The sequence below is a fragment of the Phaenicophaeus curvirostris genome, chromosome 2 (genome assembly GCF_032191515.1).
Source record: "Phaenicophaeus curvirostris isolate KB17595 chromosome 2, BPBGC_Pcur_1.0, whole genome shotgun sequence".
Classification (NCBI taxonomy): Eukaryota; Metazoa; Chordata; class Aves; order Cuculiformes; family Cuculidae; genus Phaenicophaeus; species Phaenicophaeus curvirostris.
The window spans coordinates 57,700,330-57,721,857 of NC_091393.1; the positions used below are offsets into that span (position 1 = coordinate 57,700,330).

The window sequence follows — 21,528 nt, forward strand, 5'->3', positions numbered from 1 at the left end:
GTGGACGAGGTGCTAAGGGGCATGGTTTAGTGTTTGATAGGAATGGTTGGACTCGATGATCTAGTGGGTCTCTTCCAACCTGGTTATTCTATGATTCTCCCTTGACCTGCTGGCCACGCTTCTTTTGATGCAGCTCAGGACATGGTTGGCCTTCTGGGCAGCGAGCATGCACTGCTGGCTCATGTGGAGGTTCTCAAAAAAAGGGGTACAGTCTAAACAGAACTGCTTTTTTTCTCAGGACCACAGCACACACTGCATCGTCTTAAAACACGACATCACCAACGCTGGACCCTTACAGGCTGAACAATTCCTACCTAGCTCCTGCCCCCTGACCAGGTGGCTTCCAAAGCCTGAGGAGCAGACCCTGCAATCCCAGCCTCAGCGCCCTGCACCTCTGGGAGCAGGCTCAAGTTTCTAAGGGAAAAAAAAACAAACCTGCTGCTTAGCGCTCTAGGAGCGAGACGCAGCAACCCCCGCCCCGCCGTGCCGCGCACGCGCGCGGCTCCGAGCACCCGCGCGGGGGCGGGGGGGGGGGAGAGAGAGAGAGACACCGAGAGAGAGAGAGAGAGCGAGCACGCGACATCCGGGTACTATCCCCCACCCCGCCCCGAACACCGAAGCGCGCCGCCGCCGCCGCCGCTAAGGAAGAAAGGCCCGAGCGCGTGCCGGCGCCGCGCGCTCGCGCGCGCGCTGCGAGCGCGTGGCCCCGCCCCTCTGCCCTCCGTTTCCCCTCCCCTCGCTGGGCGCTGGGGGCGCGGCCGGGCCGGGCCGGGCCGGGAGGGGCGGCGTGAGGCGAGGCCCCCGCGGCGGGGAAAGGACGAGTCCCGGCGCGGTCTTCCGCGCCCTCCTGGGTGCCGAGCGACGGGCACGGGTGAGGCGCAGCCGTTTGCGACCGTCACGGCGACGCTGGGGCCTGCGGGGCTGCGAATCCACCCTGGCAGCCGGGGGTAGGGGCTGGGGGGTGGGTATGGGCGGCGCCGGCTCGGCCGGGAGGCGGTGGGGAGGCCGGTGTGCGCGCTCCGCCGGCGTCCCCTCCTCCCTGCCCGGCCCCCGAGGGGCCTGCGGTGTGTGCCGGTGGCGGCGCGACCGGAGCCGGGCCCGCCCCGTCTCCCTGCGGGCCCGCGGCCGCTGCCTCCCGCTCCTCCTGCCCCCCCGAACCGCTGCTCCCCGCCGCCTTCCCCGCCCCCCCCACCGCCCTCCAGCTGCCCCCTGCCCCGTTGTCCGCGCTGTCGCGATAACACAGGGGAGAGGGTCGGGCTAGGGGCCGCCTGGCGCTGTCGAGCCTGTAGTAGGAGCGTCTCCTTTCTGCGTGGAAGGAGAGGGGAAGAGAGCGAATAATCCAGAGGTATCGCTGACATTCTCACTCTCAACTCCCCCGTGTTCGCGTATTTCGAGGGGCTGTGCTCAGATCGTGCAAGAGGTGGTGGTTGATCTCTTGTCTCAACTCCTTTCTTTTTTGATGGCATTTTTGGAACCTTTTTTTCTGTTTTTATGAAGGTTAAAAGGGTTGTGTGGCTGTACTCCTGTAACCGCACAGGTCGCCAGTCAGAAGCTCATAGGGAGATGACAGCAGCTTGTTGAACGGCATGCACATTGAAACACTTAAATGGCCTTGCTTCTGAAAGTTCTAGTGCTGCTGTTGTTTGCAGCAGGTCTTCTGAGTTTTCCAAGGAGAAAAAAAAAAACAACCAAAACCCGTGGGCTGGAGAGGTGCCTTTCTTTTGTTCTGCAAAGTTCTGCTCGGATTTGGCTGAGGAGCTTTTCATAATCCTTGTTTCCCTTTTGCTGATTATGTTGTTAATGTGCCAAAATAAGTGTGTGTTAGCGTAGTAATCCAAAATGGGCCTGTGCTGCTGTAGCAACGGCATCACTTTGCTTCTGCTAGTACCTTAGGCAAGAGATCTCTCTGTGCTTTCTCTAGAACTGGTGTGTAGGCTCGATGATTAAGTCCTTTCCTTGGACAGCTGTTGCTGTCCTTTGTGTTAATGTCATACACTTTAACTTGTGCTGTGATTTGAAGGGTTAAGATTTATGCATCCCTGTTCATAAGTATGTTGGTTGTGCTTGTTTTTGATTTTCCCCTAGATATTAGTAAAAGAACTTCAGTTGCTAAGCAGGATAAATACCTGGAAGACTGAAAAATACACTAGCAACTTTAATCCCTCTTCCACTTTATATGCATGTAAATATCTGCATATTTTCTCCGTAGTGGTCAAGTTTCTTCCAGAGAAGAAATAGATTCAAAAGGTGAGCTGGGGTCATGTTGCAAGCTGAGACTTTGGTGCAGTCTCAGTCTCATTCTTTTCCAAAGTTAAAAGGTTTTAACAGAACAGGAAAATCCCAGCAGAATGGTCAAAGGCTGTGCAGAAGCAGTGCTTTTACTTTGCTGCTTGAATGTTCTTTCATTTGCACTAAATTCTTCTTTTACTCAATTAATTTCTTATCCCTTGTTTCCTACTTTGATGTTAGAAATCTAATGGGCAAAATAAGTGCTGAGTTTAACTAACAATGTATGTTTGGAAACTTCCAGACAAGATTTCTGCGTGTTTCTGGACAACCAAATTTTTGGCTTGGGTCCTAAAGAGTGTCCTGTAGTACTTTTGCTAAGAAAAAAAGTATATGGTTATTAGGCTTCAAGTGAACTCATGTAGCTGCTGTGGCTTTCAGCTTTGTAGGAAACCTATGCTTTGTATTCAGTCCCATTGAACTAAAAATAACAACTTCTTTCGTATTTATAACCTGTTTCCTTGGTGAGCTCTGTCTCAAATAAGGCAAATGCTGTTTGCCTCTGACAGTGAGATCCAGCCATAAAGAGATGGGAACAGGTAATCATTTATCTACATTTATGTGCTGGTGCTCTTTCAGTTTCCTTATCTGCACAGTAAGAGTAACAATAGAGTATTTGTTGGCCAGATGGTTAGATCGTGTAAGGAGCAAATACTTCTGAACAGAATACAAATAAACAATTACATTATTAAATGAGGGCTACAGAGATAGCCTGTGTAATCTATTCTAAGTACCTTGGTATTATCTAGTCTCAGTATTGAATGAAGGAAAAAGACTGAAAAAATCTTGTAAGATAAACTGGTCCTAAAACAGGCCAAGGGAGTCAGTCACAGAGGGGCTCTAGATTCTGACATACTTCTCAAGCTACTGTTGTTAATAGTCTTTGAGGTGACACTTGATGTCTTGTTTTAATTTTATTGTAATTGGATAAATGGTACTTGAATGCCCCTCTGCAAACCCTTACCATCTGTAGAACGTTTAACTGAGTAGACTGTACAGTTTACCAAATGCTAAACATTGATCTAAGCTCTTAATGTGAAATTATGATGAACACCTGGTCGGTTTAAACTTGAGGCATTAGGGTGAGAGATGTGGTGAGGTAAAATTCTAATTGGCATAGTTACAGCTTTTCATATAAAACGTAAGGTAGTGATTCAGGTTGATGGTTGAGTAGTAGTACCTTGTTCAGGCTTGGTTGCATAGGTACTAGAAGGTGAATGGTATTTAGTTTATTGGTTGAAGTTTAAACTTGATATTTATTTGTATGTTTAGAAGCATCTCTGTAACAGAAACCATAGTTTTCCTAAAGTCCTGAGAAACAGAGTAATTTGTTGGAGTGGCAGCTTCACTGCAAATAGGGTCTTTTTAGGACAGTGCTTTATTGACATAGCCGTAATGCTCTTGCAAAACGTTGCTTTAGCTGAGTCACTATTGTCATCGGCTATGGAATGTGTTTGGATGGAGATGTCCAACTGGAGTCTTTGAGGAAGGAGTCTGTTGACGTTTGCAGAAGGCAGTCTACATTATATTAGGTATCAGAAATTGATGACTCATTCTACCTTTTAAAGCTCTTCACAAGTGTCCAACAGATCTTAGTGTTTTCTAGTTCTTCATTCAAGTTGGAAACAGTGAAAGAGCAGTATAACATGCTCATTATGAGATATAGTCCCAGATTCCTGTGATCAGCTATTTGAAATAGGTGAGTTTGTTTAGAAAATAATTTTTTTAAACTAGATTTTTTTTTTACTATTGGTTTTAAAACCAAGCAGCTTGGAAGGGGGAAAGGTGCTGCAGAAAACATCTTTCATGTGATAAGAAAGTGAAGTACCCGAAAATAGAATAGGCTAAAGTTGTTAATACTGTCTCTCTACTTGTTCTCTTTTTCTTTTTCTTTTAATTTTTCAAAATAATTTAGGACAAACTCCATCTTTTCTATTTTAGTATTGTCTGGTGCAGTGGGGCACAGGAGCTGGCTGTGAAATTTTTGTGTGTGTGTACTGAGTACTTTTGCTGTGTAGTGGTCAGGCCATCTTTTACTAACAAGGGTGTATTTTCAATCAGGGAAAAATAACCTCATATGTTCAGAGGACATGATATCTGCATTTCAGTGTGGGATTTTGGAGAGCAGTTGTGTTCCATTTGCTTTAAAGTTGTTTTCTTATTTTGCTATGGGAACTGGTTAAACTTGTGTAGTAAGAACTGAAACAGTATATTAACAAGATTTTTTTGACTGCTCTCTGTAAATATATAGAGGACAGGAATTGTGTGGCAATGTGTATGAATTAGAATATTATGTAAGAAAGAGGATTTATTTTTTGCTTTCTTGAGTGGCTAAAAATGCCTACTGTAATACTGTATAAGATGCGTTATTTTTTTCAGTAGTTCTGTTTCTAATTTCTGAGAAATTACTTTCTTTTTTCGGAAGGATTTGTGACAATATCTGAGAATAAGGGTATCATTGTTCCTTTGGGTATATTAACTTTGTTCCAGTTTTGTTAAATTTTAGTGCTAATCTAAAGGTATGAATGCATAGGAGAAGCAGCTTGTTACAGTAAAGAGTTTTTAACGTTAGGCAGCTGCTTAATAAGTTCTCATGTCTGAAGACTGAAGCTGGACAAATTTTAACTAGACTGAAGTCTAAAACAGTCAAACTTTAAATGTATGTATTTTTTTAATTTCTCCAGCTGTTGCAATCTTTAATTCCAGTTTGCTTTTTTTCATTAAGTGGTTCCTGATGGACCAAACAAAATAATTAAGTAGGTCAGAATAATAACTTCATTTTAATAAACTCTTCTAGCCTTAAATCTAAATAGGTAACCATCCAGTGTGACTAACAGTTAGCAATAAGCTAGAATGACAGAACTTAGATTGCACTTGCAAAGTTCGTTAAAAGCTTGTTTATTTTTCCATAAAAGCTGCAAAATATTTCAACATTTGTAGCTCCAAATAGTGTAAGCACATGACCTTTGCAGAGGATTTACATATGGAAAGCAATCTGTACACCTGAAAGAAGTCCTTACATTTGATCCCATGTCTTGCAGAGTCTGCAGCAATCGAGGAGTTGCACCAAGTTCAAGTTCAGAAGTGCTTTACACATGAAATCTACTGGCTCTCTAGCTGATTCTGCTGTGTCACCATCTCAACAGGTAGAGTGCTTTTGTGCCCAAGCCCTGCAGCAAGCACAGCTGCTCCTGGTGTCATTGTCCTGTGTCAGTGTGTGGCCAAAGGTGCAGTGAGGCCTTTGGGTTTCTTCTTTTGGGAATATGTCAAGGAGACAAGGATGCATGGCAGATCTGTCACAGAGGTACTCTAAGGAAAAGCCTAATAATTTTGGTTTTGATTTTTAATGCTCATGGAGTTGAACGCTGGTAGAAGAAAGTGTTCTATCATTCCTTCAGAGCTTCTGTTTCTAAAATGGAACAAAGCCAGACAAATGGGGCATTGGTGGAGGGTCCACTTCAGTAAGAGCTGCAGCAATTTGGAGAGAAGTCTCACTGAATTCTCTGAATGGGAGGAAGATGGTTTGCCATAGGGAGAAAGGAACTCCTAAGTGTTACTTAAAAAAAAAAAATACAGGTCAGCTCTTATAATAGGAAGTTTAGGGCAGGAATAGAGATGGAAAAGCTTTTATTTATAATGTTTACATAATAAAGTTGCAGATAATTCTGTTACTCAGTATTTTTGCTGTAGTTAGAACTTTCCTTTTGTTTTGGTCTGGTTTGTTTTTGAGGTAGATGAATAACGTTAATTTATGCTTCAAAAAGCGGTTAATACGTACTGCTTTGATGCTATATCACTGATAAAACTAGAATCTTTCTAAAATTATGTATTTTCCTGTGGCTCTTTTCTTGAAATAAGAAGCTGTGTTTTGAGCCAGACCTTTTTCTGCCACTTTTGTGTATTACTTATAAATTCCTATAGAAGATAATGATAATGCTAGAAGTAGCATACTACTTGTATAGTAGTTTGGGCTTCAGTAATTGAACCTCCTCCTCCTGTTGAGTGATTAGGAAAAAGGTAACGTAGACTCATTATAGTATGTCCAATATGTGCTGTTACTGCTAGGCAGGGAAGATGCTCTCTTCTTTGTTGAAGGTGAATTTATCTTTGAGAATGCAATGAAACCTCATCTGTCCAAATGTTTTGAATATAGTTTTAACTTCTCTGATCTACCTAGTTGCAACAGAAGCCAGGGTTGTCCTTCTGAACTTGGAGGTTGGAGGCAGTAATTTGTATCCCATAAAGTTGAGATTTTAAGTGCATCTGAAAGGAATTTACCTCCTAAAAATGTCTCGTGTAAATTAGTTTGAAGAAATATAAGGATTCACAAAGTTCCTGTCAGGAACTTCCCTTTCAAACTAGGAAAAACGTGTAAACAACAACAATTGCGTAGTGTATAAGATATTAAAATATGACCTCACGTAGTACTCAATTACCTGTGCAATTGAAGCACATACCTTTAAATTTGTTGCATCTTAGTTGTGTTATTTCACCTTAATAACTACCAATGTAGTGTTGTTTTTCTTTTGAGTTTAACATGAGCGTAACTGGAAACTAGTGTAGCATTAGGTAAACTTTGCTTTATGTACCTGTTTCCTGTCTTCCCAGTTCTAAGGAGAGAGGATTTGAGGTACCCAGCTCCCAAATATGAAGACAATGACTGCACTGACTTTGGAGAAGCCTTATTTAACCTTAGGCTTTGTAGAGTCTTGAGGAGTAGAGTTAGAGCATCCTCAAGCAGGGATGGCAACTAGTGGTGGCACTAGCCCTCCTCCTTTTGAAATGTTATTGAAAGCCTTGTGTTAAACCTCCAGTTCATTATATTTTCATCGGTTACTTGCAAACTGATAAATCAAAAAGACTGCAAACCAAAAAACCCAAACACCACCACTCCCAAGGCAAAAAAGGGTGCATAACATGAAGTTACTGTTGTCTCATGCTGTTGTAGTAATAGACTGAGGTGTTGGCTTTTAGCTACAAAAGTCAATATAGTTTTCGTGCAGGATAGGGATGACAAGGTAAGAGATGCTTGCTTTCTAGAAGACTGCAGAGTTTGTTTAAAGCATTTTGATAGTTGGACATGCTAGTCAAGGTGAATGAGAGTTGTTCTTCCATGTGTAGTAGGATATAGAAAAATAAAATAACTTGTTCAATAATTATCTATAGTACTATTAGTTCTGTTTTGGCAGAATATTTGAAAGCTTTTTTTTTTTCCTCCCTCCTCTACCTCTGTCACTTAAATCTCTCTCTCATTTGGCTGTTTCATCTCTGAAAGTTTCTGCATCTTACTGGACTTGCCAGTTGATTTATTTGGCCAGAGACCTGGATAAAAGATGGAAGATTCAGAACTATGGCGCTCTCTTCTACAATCACCAAAACCAAAAGGGAACTTTTTTTAGGATGGTTTGCATATGGCTGCTCGTGGGTGGATTTGGATGCTCCTGGGAGTTTAAACCTGTAGTACTGCTTAGGTGTGCCTTCATCTAGGTATTCTTTCACTTCCTTGAACCAATAATTTAGAACCCGTTGGCCTATCTTGTTCAGTTTGATAGAGGGAAGAGTCTTAAAGGTAGTTGAGCTTTATTGGTTTGGTGACTAAAAGGTGGATGAGTAACGGTGGGTTCCAATAGCAGTGGTAGTTGCTGCAATTTCCTATCTTGTTGGTACCAAAGAATTCATGCAGGGGAAGTAAGTAGGCAGACTTTGAGTTTGATGGTACTAAGTACAGCTTTTTATACCTTGTGATATAGAAGAAAGTCAGAGCTCTGACTTGCAGCTGAGGTATTTTGTGGTGACTGTTTGAAACCCGTATTATGTTTTTTTAAAGCTTGTGTTACAACAGCAACTGAAAATCATGTGGCTGTAGCAGCTGGAATTTTAATCCTTTTAATTATGACAGATTTTCAAAGCATGTTCTGGCTGATTTTGTCAGCTGACTGTATAGTATGTACAATAACATCAAGTGATTGCACAGATTCTAAGAGCAGTGGTCACCTCACTGGAACAGGATGTATTTTTAGGTTTCTCTGCTAGTAACAGTCAAGTGTGTGTACTTCAGCATCTCATATGAACTGAAGCTAGTTGCTGACACTGCACTATCAGAAAAGGACAGCTGTTCGTTCTTGCTATAGTCATTGATCTGACATTGTATCTTCTTACCAGATTGTGGCAAGGAAAACAATGGGGTATAAGCACTGTAAATATTACTGGTACATGTTTTAATGACAGCCGGTTTTTTTCAGGTCAGCAATGACACTCTTTGCAAGCCCTTTCAATTTTCTGTTTCAGAATAACTGAAAGCACTTTATTACCTCCAGCAAGAATTTTATTTATCTTCCCTTCACCCGACAGTTTTTTCCTTTACAAGGTGCTGTTTGGGAAGAGGATGGTTCTTGTTTTCAGTATAGTGCTGGTGATGTATTAGCTATGGTCCTTCAAAGGAAAATGATCTGTGCAGATGCTCTTAGTGAAAGTTCTGTGGTTCACAATGTTAGCTTACAAAATGGAGTGAGGTGTGACCATTTGTCCATTAATGAGTATGCTGATTCTTAAGGTCTTGTCCATTAATTTCACCAGTTTAATAGGGTGGTTTAGTTTTTTTGCTTTGGACTTAATTTAAAATTTGATAATTGAATTATATCAAAAGCCATAACTAGTTTAAACAGTCCAGGAATTTATGACTACCCAAAACAGTTGTTGAGTTTGAAGCCCAGATATTAAATGTCCTCTTTTTGCATGTTTAACTTTAATATATACAAAAAAGGACTTAGTCAAAATGTCACATGTTATATATAGCTTACTAAACTGAAATTCAGCAGGTCCTGTGAAGTTAATGCTTGTAAGCAGAACACAATTTTAGTGAATGTCCTGTTGATGGTCCACTGATGTCTGAAGAGGTTTAAAATTATATCTTTAGTTAAGGAGTTAAAGGATTTTAGTTCTAAGAGAAATGGCAACTAATACCAAATTTTTTATTAACCATTAAAAGTTTTATTTATGGAAACTAAGAGAATAGGTTACTTCAGCTATTTAATTGATTATATGCATAACTGCTTCTTTATAAAGATTGCAAGCATTTGTTGTAAGAGTAAATTAGCATCGGCCTATTGGTAAAACGTGGTATTTTAGTGTTGCATGAACTGTCTGGTAACGATATTTGATGTTTTCACCAGGCTTTGTCTTGTTCGTACATACTTCAAAATTTCGTTTGCTTGTATGAAATCTTTACGTTTTGATGAATATTAGCTTATGTGTGAAAGGAGTGCAGGAGCCTGAGAAAAGCCAGTATCACCATGCAACTCGAGTTTCACAATCTGACTTGTAAAGACCAAGATGGCGTGCTAGGGAGGAGGCTGGTTTACTGTCTTAATATAATGTTCTTCTGTCTAAGCTCACATAGGCTATTTAAAGATATTATTTAATGATGGTTGACTAATTTAGGGTATGTCTACACAAATGGTGCAGGCAAACAGAACCTCAGTTTGACTGTGTTCTGAGCTGTCTGTGTGCAGGACAGCTTTGGCCTAGAAGCTGTAAAACAGCGCAAGCTGAGCAGTGTGTTCTAGCTAACACACGTGCCCTGCCCTCTGCTCTTCACGTGGCTTGCTTGGGGCCATCTTAAAAGGAGCAGGGTGCATAGGTTTTTGCACAGTAGGTAAACAATATATGTTATCTAATTTTTTTGTTTTAGAATATAGTTGTGGGTAGCATTAAATGAAGCCTTACTTCTACCGGACTGCTTGTTTTATGGAAGCAGAACTGTATTCAGATACATAAAGAAAGGGCTAAGCTCTGTGAGGGCTCTTGCTTTATAAAGAAGCAGTTGTCTTTGCAGGGCTGTTTTCATTTTGTGTTAAGCACTTTAAGATACACATGTACCTGAGAGCTTTTTTTTTTTGATTGCTACTTACCTGTTGACTTGAGAAAAACTAGAGTTTGATTTCAATATTGATGCAAAACTCCAAATTTTTCTTTGGACTAGCAACAGGTAGGCTGCTGTATTTGGCAGGCTTACTTAGAGAGGGCTTTGTCAGAAAAACTAAAAATGTCTTAGAGAAATCAGATTTCTTTTTCATTCTTTACTGAATATGTTTCAGATCTTTGTAGTAGATGCTGACTTAATATGCAAGTTGAAGGCAGATGGTGTGCCAGAAAAGTTTGCTAAAAACCTTTAGCAAGTCCTTCAGTCACTGAGTTCAGCAATTGATGCGCTTGATAATTTATTCAAAACTTTTTTGTTACTCAATATATAAATACTAAGGTATGGTGAGGAAAATTCAGCTGTGTTTTGCCTGCTAAGTGTGCTTCTTTGTTAGAAATGTTCAGGAGAGTGGGTGGCTGAAATATTTGAGTTATCCAAATCACGATGGATGGGGGGGATGAGGACTGATTGCTACTTAAAGTTGGCATGAATTTCAAAGCATTAAAAGAATACAAGCAAGTGAAGTGTCACATAGATTTCTATTTAAATGCTTTAAATTATTTCAAGTGCAATGTCAAAAAGGCAGTTTTGTTTTCTTTCACCTTCAGTTCGAGCAAAAGGAATAATACTAATCAGTTTTATTTTTACAGTTTAGAGTATTTTTAATTTAAGAAGCTTAGTGCATTAAAACTTAAGATTTTAGTCTGAAGATGATGCGCGAGAGCACTGATTAGCTAGCAGAATAAGACAAGGAACTATTTCTACCAGTCTTAAGTTCTATTAGCATTTTATGTTTTAAGAAAATTGCTGGAGGGTAGACAGTGAGGAAAAAGTGGAACAGAGTAATGTATTTGACTCAGTATTTTGAGATTTAGCTCTGTTCAAGTTGTTCTCTGATACCTCTGAACTGTAATCCCTAGTGGTAACTTAGGAGGGGGTGTTTTTTAGAGTATAGGGAGAGCTTGGCCACCTCTGTGGGTTTGTACTGCAGCCAGTTAGCAGTTCCAGAGTTTCTTGAAGTATGGTACAAAGATGCAAAGTTACCACTCTTCCTATTTTATTTATTTATTTATTTTAAATAGTAATCAAGATGGCCATAGGATACATTAAAAAAATACCTTTTTTTGGGTAGGACTATGTCATATAATAAAGTTTTATGTAAGAGTTTCTAAAAAAAATAAAATAGCTACATGTACATAGCCTATATAACCTATAGCTCCTCCCTTATTTTTATTGTAGTTGTTGCATAAGGGTAGCAATTATACTATCAAGTGCCCCAGATACGGTGAATTCAAATGGTTTGGTACTTGTAGATGAATAGTCCTATGGTGCATTTAATCAAGCTGCTGTAGAATAATACTATTGCTACATTTACACAACAACTCCTAGTAGAAATACAGGAGGAGCTGTAGGTTATAGATGAAGGAAAAAAAGCAGAGTGAAGAGCATTTGTAAAGGATTGCTCTCTATCAGAAGCATGGAAGCAGGGAAAACAGGACAGGACAAGGGACTGAGATAGATACATGGCTGAGGGTTGCAGATTGCCTTTAGTGGAACCACATGAAGAGTGTCAGAAGCCTAGGTGGTAGCAAGTAGCCTAGAGAATAGGCTGCCTTTGTTTAATTTGGAGAACTGGAGGTGAAGGTGAGTCTGGCTGTATTTCTTCTCCCTACTCTGTAGAGTTTTATGGTTTATGATTTTAGGTATTAGCCTATAGTCAATGATCATGCTTTGCTTTTCATTAAATCATCTATTTGCAGTGGGCAAGGGAAAAAAGCCATTCTACAGGGAAGGATTATACATTTTTACCTAAGTTGCATATATTATATCTGGTGAATAAATGCTTAGACTGTGTCTTGTATTCTGATACAATTGTGTACCTGTAATTTTCAGGTCAACTTTCAAACACCATTTCTTTGAAATAAAATATCACCTGCTTGTTGTTCTTCTAAAATGGCTACTGATTAGTTCACATTGTGTTAATGTATATCACTCTGTACATGCAGAGGATGCAAGCTGCAAATAATAGTAAATATTAACAATATTGAGTTAATATTCTGTGCTTGTCTTTTTTCACTTAGATTTGGATTTACAGTCATGGAGGAACATCAACAACATTTGCACTGTGTGAACTGTGTCAGCCGTCGTTGTATGACCAGACCAGAGCCTGGTATTTCCTGTGATTTGATAGGCTGCCCGTTGGTTTGTGGAGCTGTTTTTCACTCTTGTAAAGCTGAGGAACATCGCATGTTATGTCCACTTGAAAGAGTGCCTTGCCTGAATAGTGGCTTTGGATGTCCCTTCATAGTAGCCCGAAATAAAATTGCTGATCATCTAGAAGTTTGTCCTGCAAGTGTGGTATGTTGTACCATGGAGTGGAATAGATGGCCAGTCAGTTATGCGGACCGAAAATGTTATGAAAATCTGAGTAAAGATGTTGATGAAGTGGAGCAGCTAGATATGGCCTTAGCCCTTCAAGACCAGCGTATGTTATTAGAATCACTTAAAGTGACAACTATGATGTCAAAAGCAGGTGAGCAAATACCAGAATCCAGAGAGCAAACATCTGTCAAATCAAGGGCCCCAGATACAGTGCATTCAAATGGTTTGATACCTGTAGATGAAGAGTCCTATGGCGCACTTTATCAAGCTACTGTAGAAACAACAAGGAGTTTAGCTGCTGCTCTGGATATCCTGAACACTGCTACAAGGGACATTAACACGTTAAGTTCAAGGCTCAGCATTTCACCACTTGAAATGAAAGAAGATACTGAGATTAAAGAACAGGCTTCTAATGGCATTATTCAGGATAAAATGTCTGACCATGACTGTTCAGGTGAAGATAATACAGGAGCAATTGGAGGAATTAACTTTGATAGCCTAAGTCAAAATTCACGAATGGAACAAAATGGTTCTAGTGATATTTGTTACGAAAAACATGACTTAAATCTAAACATCAGTAGCTCCTCACCTTTGTGTAATGGCTTTCATATAGGAAATGAATGTTCAGATGTGTTGGACCAGAATGAAGATCTTGGTGTATCTAATTCAAAATCATCCAGTGTAGCAAATCATGAATGTACTGCATCTTATGATGATGAAGCATTAGAGTCTTGCAGCGCCTTCCCTGTGACAGCACAATTTAATGAAGTAGTATCAGCTGATCACTTAGTTAATGGCAATGTTAATCATGTACTACTTCCCCACAATGCTAACGAAGAAGAAATGTTAGAAAGACAAGTGGAGCAAGAAAGACTGAGAAACATGGATGCGTTTTCACGTTTACGGCGTCGATCATACAAATTCTTTGTTAACCACTGTTGGTCTACACCAAAAGAAGACAAAGCTGTTGATACATCAGATTTGGAGATAACAGAAGATCCTATGGGTCTACAGGGGATTGATCTAATCACTGCAGCTTTGTTGTTTTGTCTAGGAGACTCTCCTGGAGGTAGGGGAATATCAGAAAGTCGCCCTGTTGATGTGTATCGCGTTGACTTTGGGACCCAAACGTTTTCTCTCCCATCTGCTATATTGGCCACGAATACAATGGTCGGGGAAATAGCTTCAGCTTCTGCATGTGATCATGCCAACCCCCAGCTCTCAAATCCAAGTCCTTTCCAGACACTTGGACTGGATTTGGTATTGGAATATGTGGCTAGATACCAAACAAAACAGCGTTCAATGTTTACATTTGTTTGTGGACAGTTGTTTAGGAGGAATGAATTTTCATCACATTTTAAGAATGTGCATGGTGACATTCATGCTGGCCTTAATGGCTGGATGGAGCAGAGATGTCCTTTGGCATATTATGGGTGTACATATTCTCAAAGAAGGTTCTGCCCTTCAACACAAGGGGCAAAAATTATCCATGACCGGCACTTACGGTCATTTGGAGTTCAGCCTTGTATATCCACAGTATTAGTAGAACCAGCAAAAAGCTGCTTAATTGGACTACGCAGTGACCATCTGAGTAGTTTACCTTTTGAGGTTTTGCAGCACATTGCTAGTTTTCTAGATGGCTTTAGTTTATGTCAGCTTTCAAGAGTGTCACATTTAATGAGAGATGTGTGTGGAAGCTTGCTTCAAGCACGTGGAATGGTGATACTGCTCTGGGAGAAGAGAAAGAACCCAGATGGAAGTTCTTCTTGGCAGATAAAAGAACAAGTAAGTTATTTTTTATTCTGAACGTGAAGAGAAAATATTAAATTGGTCACGTCTCTGCTTTTTCCCTTAATATTTTCCCTGACTGCTGCTGTTATTACTGTTTTTTGATATCTCCCTTCAAGAAACAGATTGTTGTATAGAACAACAATTAATGAAAATTACTAGCAGGATGGTTCAGTCTTCTACACTTAAAGAAGCATAAGTTGAAGTAGTGTCTGCCTAAGTTTTACGTGATGTAAATAAATTAACCTCTGTCGTTCCCAAAGATTTTAAAATATTAAATCATTACTTCATGAGTTTCTTTAATTTCAGTGTTCTATGAAAGTGGGGAAGTTGCCTACAGACTTTGGTTTTTTTCCTTTATACCGTTTACAACGATTTTAATTTTTGCTGATATGTTGATATCCTATCCATTGCCATGACAGAGTGCCTGAAGTATGTAAATAATTCTTAAAACCTTTGGGTGACATTTGTACAGTACAGTTTTCACCATTTCCCAGCACCCCCCACGCTGCCCCCAAGCCCAGAATATCTGCAGCAATCATTTGGAATTGCAGAAGTTAATCATTTCAGAGATGGGTCATTGTGACTGCTCATGCAATACTTGCTCATTTAACTTCTGATTGCATCTGCTTTGTAGATGAAAAAAGTACTGCCTGCCTTTCTTCCCAGTGTTCAGAGTTGACTTGCAATCTGAATCAGCCTTAGACTGACTATATAAAATTTGGCATTGGATGTTTTTGTCATGTTGATTTTTAGTATGATTTGTAGTAGTCACAAAACATTGCCTGGAAGTATTACAGCAGAAACATTTCATTTCGTGCTCTGAGTTCAGGTATCTTAAAAGATTTTAAGCCTAAGTGCAACTTATTTTCTAGGTTTGGCGCTTCAGTACAGCCTTCTGTACTGTGAATGAGTGGAAGTTTGCTGACATCGTAAGCATGGCTGACCACTTGAAGAAATGTAGCTATAATGCTGTAGAGAGAAGAGAGGAGGCTGTTCCGCTGCCATGTATGTGTGTAACACGGGAGCTCACTAAAGAAGGACGTTCACTGCGCTCTGTTTTGAAACCAGTACTTTAAATATTGCAACCACTCCAATTGCACATACACTCAAGCACCTGATATAACCTCGGTAATATTACGTGACACTTTATTAATGTACTAAAGATACTTTCTAGCTAAATCTACTCTGTCACTGTGTATATAAGGTTTGAAGTGACATTTATTTTTTATAATACTGTTTAGCTGGAAAGTAATGAAAGTTGCCTTAACGTTTGAAAAACTTGGAACTTGCTGGACAGGGTAGTTTTATCTAACTTATGTAATTTAAGAACAAAATCCTAAGGTGTGTTTTCTGATTCATCGGTGCCCACATTGCTGTTGACTGATAACATTTCAAAAATGGCCTCTAAATGGTATGCACATTTAGATGGGAAACACTGAATTGTAGCGAGACAAAATCCTGACCAAATTTACTGTCTGTATTTGGTCTAGGATCAGCTTTTTAAATTTTTTTTTTCTTAGGAATGATGTAAGTGAACTCAGATTTACAGCAGCTTAATTTTCAGTACAATTTGTTTTGACATGTCAACAATGATTATTTTTCTTCTCAACTATGAACAGTTACTTTACTTTTGGGAGCAAAACTTTTAGAGCTAAAAAAATGGAATACTAGCTTTTATTCTTGCATCTACAATGACATCAGTATAAAATGTTTAAAATGTTTTTCGTTGTCCTGCAGTTGGGTGAGGGTTAAATTGTTTGACCAGTCAGAAATTCAAAGAATGCAATGAACAGTTATGAACTTATAATGCAGCTAATGAAAGGGCTTTACTTATTTTATGGTATTGTGAGATGTTTTGTCTCCTTTTCTGTTAATTTGTCTATAAAAATGCTGCTTTTTGTGAGGAGCATTTTAAATTACTGGTATATACAGCAAGTGTATCATCTTCATAAGATGAGACATGATTTCTTAATTGCAAAAGGCACATCAGATATGTATGTTCAACCACATCTGTTAAATGAACAACTCCAATTTGCTTCCAGTCTTCCATAATAAAAGATCTTACAAAGTGCTTGTGAACAGAGAATACATGCTATGAAAAATGGCCTGGTATTGCAACACTGTAATAACTTGAGCTGACTTTTCAACTTGTTTGTATTAATGTTGGTATCTCTAGCCTGTTGCACCTAGCAACTGTGCCACAAAGCTAAAACAGAAACAGACTGGAGCTTGAAACAAAGAAATACAGTATGTATTTCCATGATAGGAAAAAATAAGAGATTAGTAAGGAGGAGATGTTTACAAAAATGGCTAAAGTTATTACTCGTAATTTCTGTACTGGACTCTTGTTATGGCTAGTCTGGCTGCAGTTCACAACTTCTGTATCTGCATTTCCTGTTCTGGGTCCAGACCAGCTAAACAGTCACTGCCTTTTTCTATCTAGAGTGTTACAAGTGCCCAGAAAAAAAAAAAAATCTGATTCTTTAGTGCCATGAGTTGAAATTACAATAGCTCAAACAGAAGTTCTCTCCAGATCTTCAAGCTACGTGTTCTCTTTCCACACTTTCTCTTTTTTTGTTTGGAGAAAGGAACGGAGTAAACCCTCTACAGAAGTTAGCAATGTTTGCAGTAATTCTTAGCTTTTACCACACTTGCGTGGAAAGGAGAGTCTAGGTTTATGTACAAATCTGACTCTATCAACTGGGTTTTAGGTAGAGATTTTACAAACATGCTTACCTATCCATTCTCTAAGTGCATTGAAATGCCCATTACCCACAAATTCTTCAGTGCGAAGCAGGAGACAGACTTTCATCAGTTCTTGTCTTGTAGCTCTAATGGCTGCTTGCTGCTGCTCTCCAGTTTTTAAAAGTAGTTGTATGACTGAAAGGATCCTGAATGTTGAGAAGTTTATGCTGGCATTTACGGTTAACTCCACTTTAAAACATCTGTCTTTTGGTTACTGATATTTTTTAGTCAGCAATGTGATGGTTTTGGTACCTGGCATTCTTTGTTACTATCTGGAACCCTGAGAAGTATGGTATACAGGCAAGTATCTTGGTGGCTTAGGAAAAGAGGATGCTCAGTTAGAGGAGCTGGTGCTGGTAGAATCTCGCTTATATCACAGTACAGATCTACATCTAAAGTATCATGGATTGTCCATCTATTAAAGTGATTTTTTTTTTAAGTACTCTGTGTTCTTATTAAGAAATAACACTATTTCTCAATACATGCACTTTTGTTTTCAAATGTAGATACAGGCTTTTTTGTTAGTTTATTTTTTATGAGAATCTGAGCTATTAAAATATAAATGTTGTAAACAAAATCTCTGCCTTGTAAACTGCTCCAAATGCAGGAATAAAATATAGTTAGGATAACTTTTTTACACTGCTATGCAGTTTGTAAAGCATCTGTAGTGTGTAGTCAGTCTATCAAAATGTGGCTTGTTCACATTTGCCCTTGAATTTAAAAAATGTCATATCCCTTTCCTGTTACATCTTCCTTACAGCATATATAGACAGCTGTTCCAGTCTTTCTTTTACTTGATACCACATTGCTACTTTGTTAAAAATACTATGTTTTCAATCATTATGCAATATTTCTTTGCCATGTCTGTTAAAATCCTAATAAAAACTTTTGGAGTTTCTCTTTTAGTATGGTTGTACTTCTTTTTTTAAAGCTTATCACCAGCTCTCCGGTGTTCAGACATGGTGCTCGGTGTCTGCCTATAGGATTCCAGTAAGTACTCAAAAAATCAAATTACACAATCTATTTACAAGCATTTAAACGTAATTTGGAAGTGATTAATATGTATTCATAGTTGCTTCAATATGAGGAGTGGTCATTCCTTTTTAGACTGTACACCCATTTCTGTTCCTTTGGTCTATTATACAGCATAAATTTCCTTCCACAATTAAAGATTTAACTGGATAACATTGAAGTCTCATACTGTATGTTGTAGTTTTGTTTTAATTGTTTTTTTTCCTGAACAATAAACTGAAAAGATTATTTGATCAATACAATTGATACACATGCTACCGATTTGCAAAGAACATTTTCAGTGTATTGCCTCATAAGTAAAGTTTTCTATAGAAAGTCATTGCTTAAAATTGTACAGGAGCAAAAATGTAGGGTAGTTTTAAGGTAATAGTTATAGTTCAAACTATTTGTAGAATGGCAAAAGATAAAACAGAACCTCATTAAAATAGAAGACTTTGCCCAGAAATTGACCCTTTGCCCTGCCATTTGCTAATATGAGTATGCCAATAGTCTTTACGAATAAAAAAAAATGCACCTATACTACCTAAATCTGGTAATAAATTAATCAAAACTGTGTTAAGTAACAGTGTGGCTTATGGTTTAATTTCAGCCATTACAATATTGTGGCTACTTTGCTTTTTAGACAGGCCATATTAAGTGTCTCTTTTTGTCTTTCTCCATAAATGGATTAGATATTCTGCTATGTAAGGAATTATTTTTTTTGTCTCACTCACTTTCTCAATGCTTAAGCTATTCTAGAGGATTTGCCTGTATGTCTTAGCTTGTTTGGTTTTTTTTTTTCTGAGAATACTACTGCTAAAACTATCTTCATATGCTCTTACTTGCTGAATATACTTCACTGAAATAAGATTTAAGTTCAGTGGAGAATTTGATGCTTCCTGTAATATTGGACAGCTAATGTAAATTCTTTCAGTCAGAATGTCTGTTCAGGCATGTTTAATCATATTCAGATGAGCAAAACATAGTGGTTGTTTACAGCACGGAGGAAAAAAATAGCATTCAGGTAGTGCTTATAAAAAGTTATGGCATGCAAAGCAGAGACAGTTTGAAGAATGGGATTCTCATAATGTGATGTTTGGCATGTGCTGACTATTGTACCAGCAACTGCAGAGGAAAACTGAATGGAGAAGTAGGCTTAAAATAAGGAACATATCCAGCCCTCCCAGCACAGAGAATCTTCTGAGGGACTGTGTTTGTGAGAGTGCTAGAAGTTTCTCACTTGTGCATGCTGTAGCTGTGTTTTGCTGATGATTTATCAGTCTTTCCATGATAGCAGGAGTTACCCTGATGCTATTTGAGTTCTAATGTGCTTTAGTTATAAACTTTGACCAAGTGCCACCTGTGTTCCTGAATCAGTTATTAGTTAAGTTGAATGCAGTCCTCTCTATTGAATACAAGATATGTATTTGGTGTGGGTTCTACATGCTGGCAGTGTCAAAGACAGTATTTGGTAAGAATAACAGAAAATTAAGGTGCTTTTAATACAGAAAATTCATCTATTTGGTTTCCATCAGTATTTGCTAGAAAAAGGGGACAAAACTGTGTTAGAGAATACAAGGAGTAAAATAAGATGACTTTAATCATCACTAGATGCACTAGGAAATCTGACAGCAAAAGTCTGCACCTCTGCCATTTTGACAAACCAAATTCTGCAGTACGTGCAGTAGAATCATAGAGTTGTAGAATGGTTTAGTTTGGAAGGGAACTTAAAGATCATCTAGTTCCAAACCGCCTGTCATGGGCAGGAACACTATCCACTAGATCAGGTTGCTCATAGCCTCATCCAAACCTGGCCTTAAACACCTCCAGGGAGGGAGCATCCACAACTTCCCTTGGAAACCTGGGCAGTAGCAGGTATGCAGACTGGCTGTAGCCTCAGGTAATAGAGAAACGTGTACAAAATAAGAAAGTATGATTTTACCTTCAAAATAGAGGAAGAAAAGCTAGGATTTTGTTGTATGAATTCACATAAGGCTTGGTTTGTAGAATGAATCAGAAAAATATGATGCCTACCTTGAGGATATTTTAGTGTTCTGGTGCTTAGTTTCATCCTAAACTATGCTGACATTTATTTATTTATTTTTAATCATAAGGCTAATTTACTGCTGTGAAATAGTAGTAGGAAAAGTTGCAGTTACCTTACAAAATTATTCCACTTTGACAGTGTCATAGTGTCACATCAAACTGAGAATTTCACAACATTAAAAAAAAGGAATGCAAACAAAGAAGATTGTAATAAATGCTCTTCGTTTAAGGTTTATTCTTTTCCCCCCTGAGATATGTGTTCAAGCACGTAGCAGAAGAGCTATCTTCAATCTTATTGTGTTATAAATGGAGGAAGATGCTAAGAAGATGCAAGCTGGGTTGCAGTTTTATATGAGCATCCCAACAAAGGAGCAAGCTGCAGAACAAAACTAATCTGATTGTGTGACTGGTTAGCAAATGAACAATCAAGGACCTGGCATAAATATATGTTGGACTTTGTTCAGAAGTGTTAATGTTTGATTGTTACATATTATGTAATCTTCTAATATTGTGTACTCTTTAGTATTGTAATTGTGTAGTTGTGTTCCACATGTAATTCTCGAGGCCTTTGCAGTAAATGGGAAATACTGTGCTGCTTAACAAGATTTGAACCTTGTTTAAGGTAAAATATGGCTTAGGAACTGTGGCAGCTGTTTATGAGCATCAGCTGTCTGGAGTTTGTCACTGTGTGTTTCAAGAGTAAGGGGTAAGTGGATGCCTTGTTGCCTAAGCAAGGTGGCTTTACTTTCAAGTGAAGAGAGTTTTATATGGGATCTTATTGTGTATGGGTTTTGATATGCAGATGAATAGGATGTTCTTTATTTAACAATGCAGTAAGACTAACTTCTCAGCAGATGGGATTACATACAACTTAAAATTGCTTCCATATTTTGTGATAATTGTTCAAGTGAAAGCTGCTGTCTGTAGATAAGAAAGGGCATCATTTTAATGAAAACCAAACTCAAACACATTGACAGAAGCTGCGATTGTCAGTAGCACTTTTTTACTGTCCTTTTGATCTTCAAGGGAAGCTTAAATGATACCAGAGTTGCTAATTTTTATCATTTAGATGTTTTTTATTCTCTTTGACTAGTTCAAGTATGCAAATAGCTGAATAAAAAAATCTCTAGGCTTTTATAGATGTTTGGTGGGCTGAGACAGCTTCAAGAACAAGATTTTACTGTTGATATTTGTCCTAGCTGTAGGGCGTCTCTGCTAAGATTGTGGTGGTTAATGTATTGCTTAGATGCAATAAGATGATCTTTTCAACTCTATACTGAAGATAAGTGAGAAGGGCAATTCTCATATATAGCTATGATCCTGCATACCATCTTGAAACTCTTCAC

General features: G+C 38.8%; 1 protein-coding gene across 3 annotated transcripts; it reads left to right on the forward strand.

Moving 5' to 3' along the window:
• The first annotated feature begins 762 nt into the window (after positions 1–762).
• Positions 763–18,023, forward strand: FBXO30 (F-box protein 30). 3 transcript variants are annotated; one of them, XM_069852160.1, is made up of 5 exons: positions 764–871; positions 3,707–3,985; positions 5,328–5,432; positions 12,289–14,374; positions 15,253–18,023. In XM_069852160.1, the coding sequence occupies exons 4-5, from the start codon at positions 12,305–12,307 to the stop codon at positions 15,454–15,456; spliced, it is 2,274 nt and encodes a 757-aa protein (XP_069708261.1). In that variant the 5' UTR covers positions 764–871; positions 3,707–3,985; positions 5,328–5,432; positions 12,289–12,304; the 3' UTR covers positions 15,457–18,023. The 3 variants fall into 3 exon arrangements, with proteins under 3 accessions (XP_069708262.1, XP_069708261.1, XP_069708263.1); XM_069852161.1 differs by lacking the exon at positions 3,707–3,985 and having other exon boundaries at positions 763–871; XM_069852162.1 differs by lacking the exons at positions 764–871; positions 3,707–3,985 and adding an exon at positions 1,250–1,345.
• Positions 18,024–21,528: the final 3,505 nt, after the last annotated feature.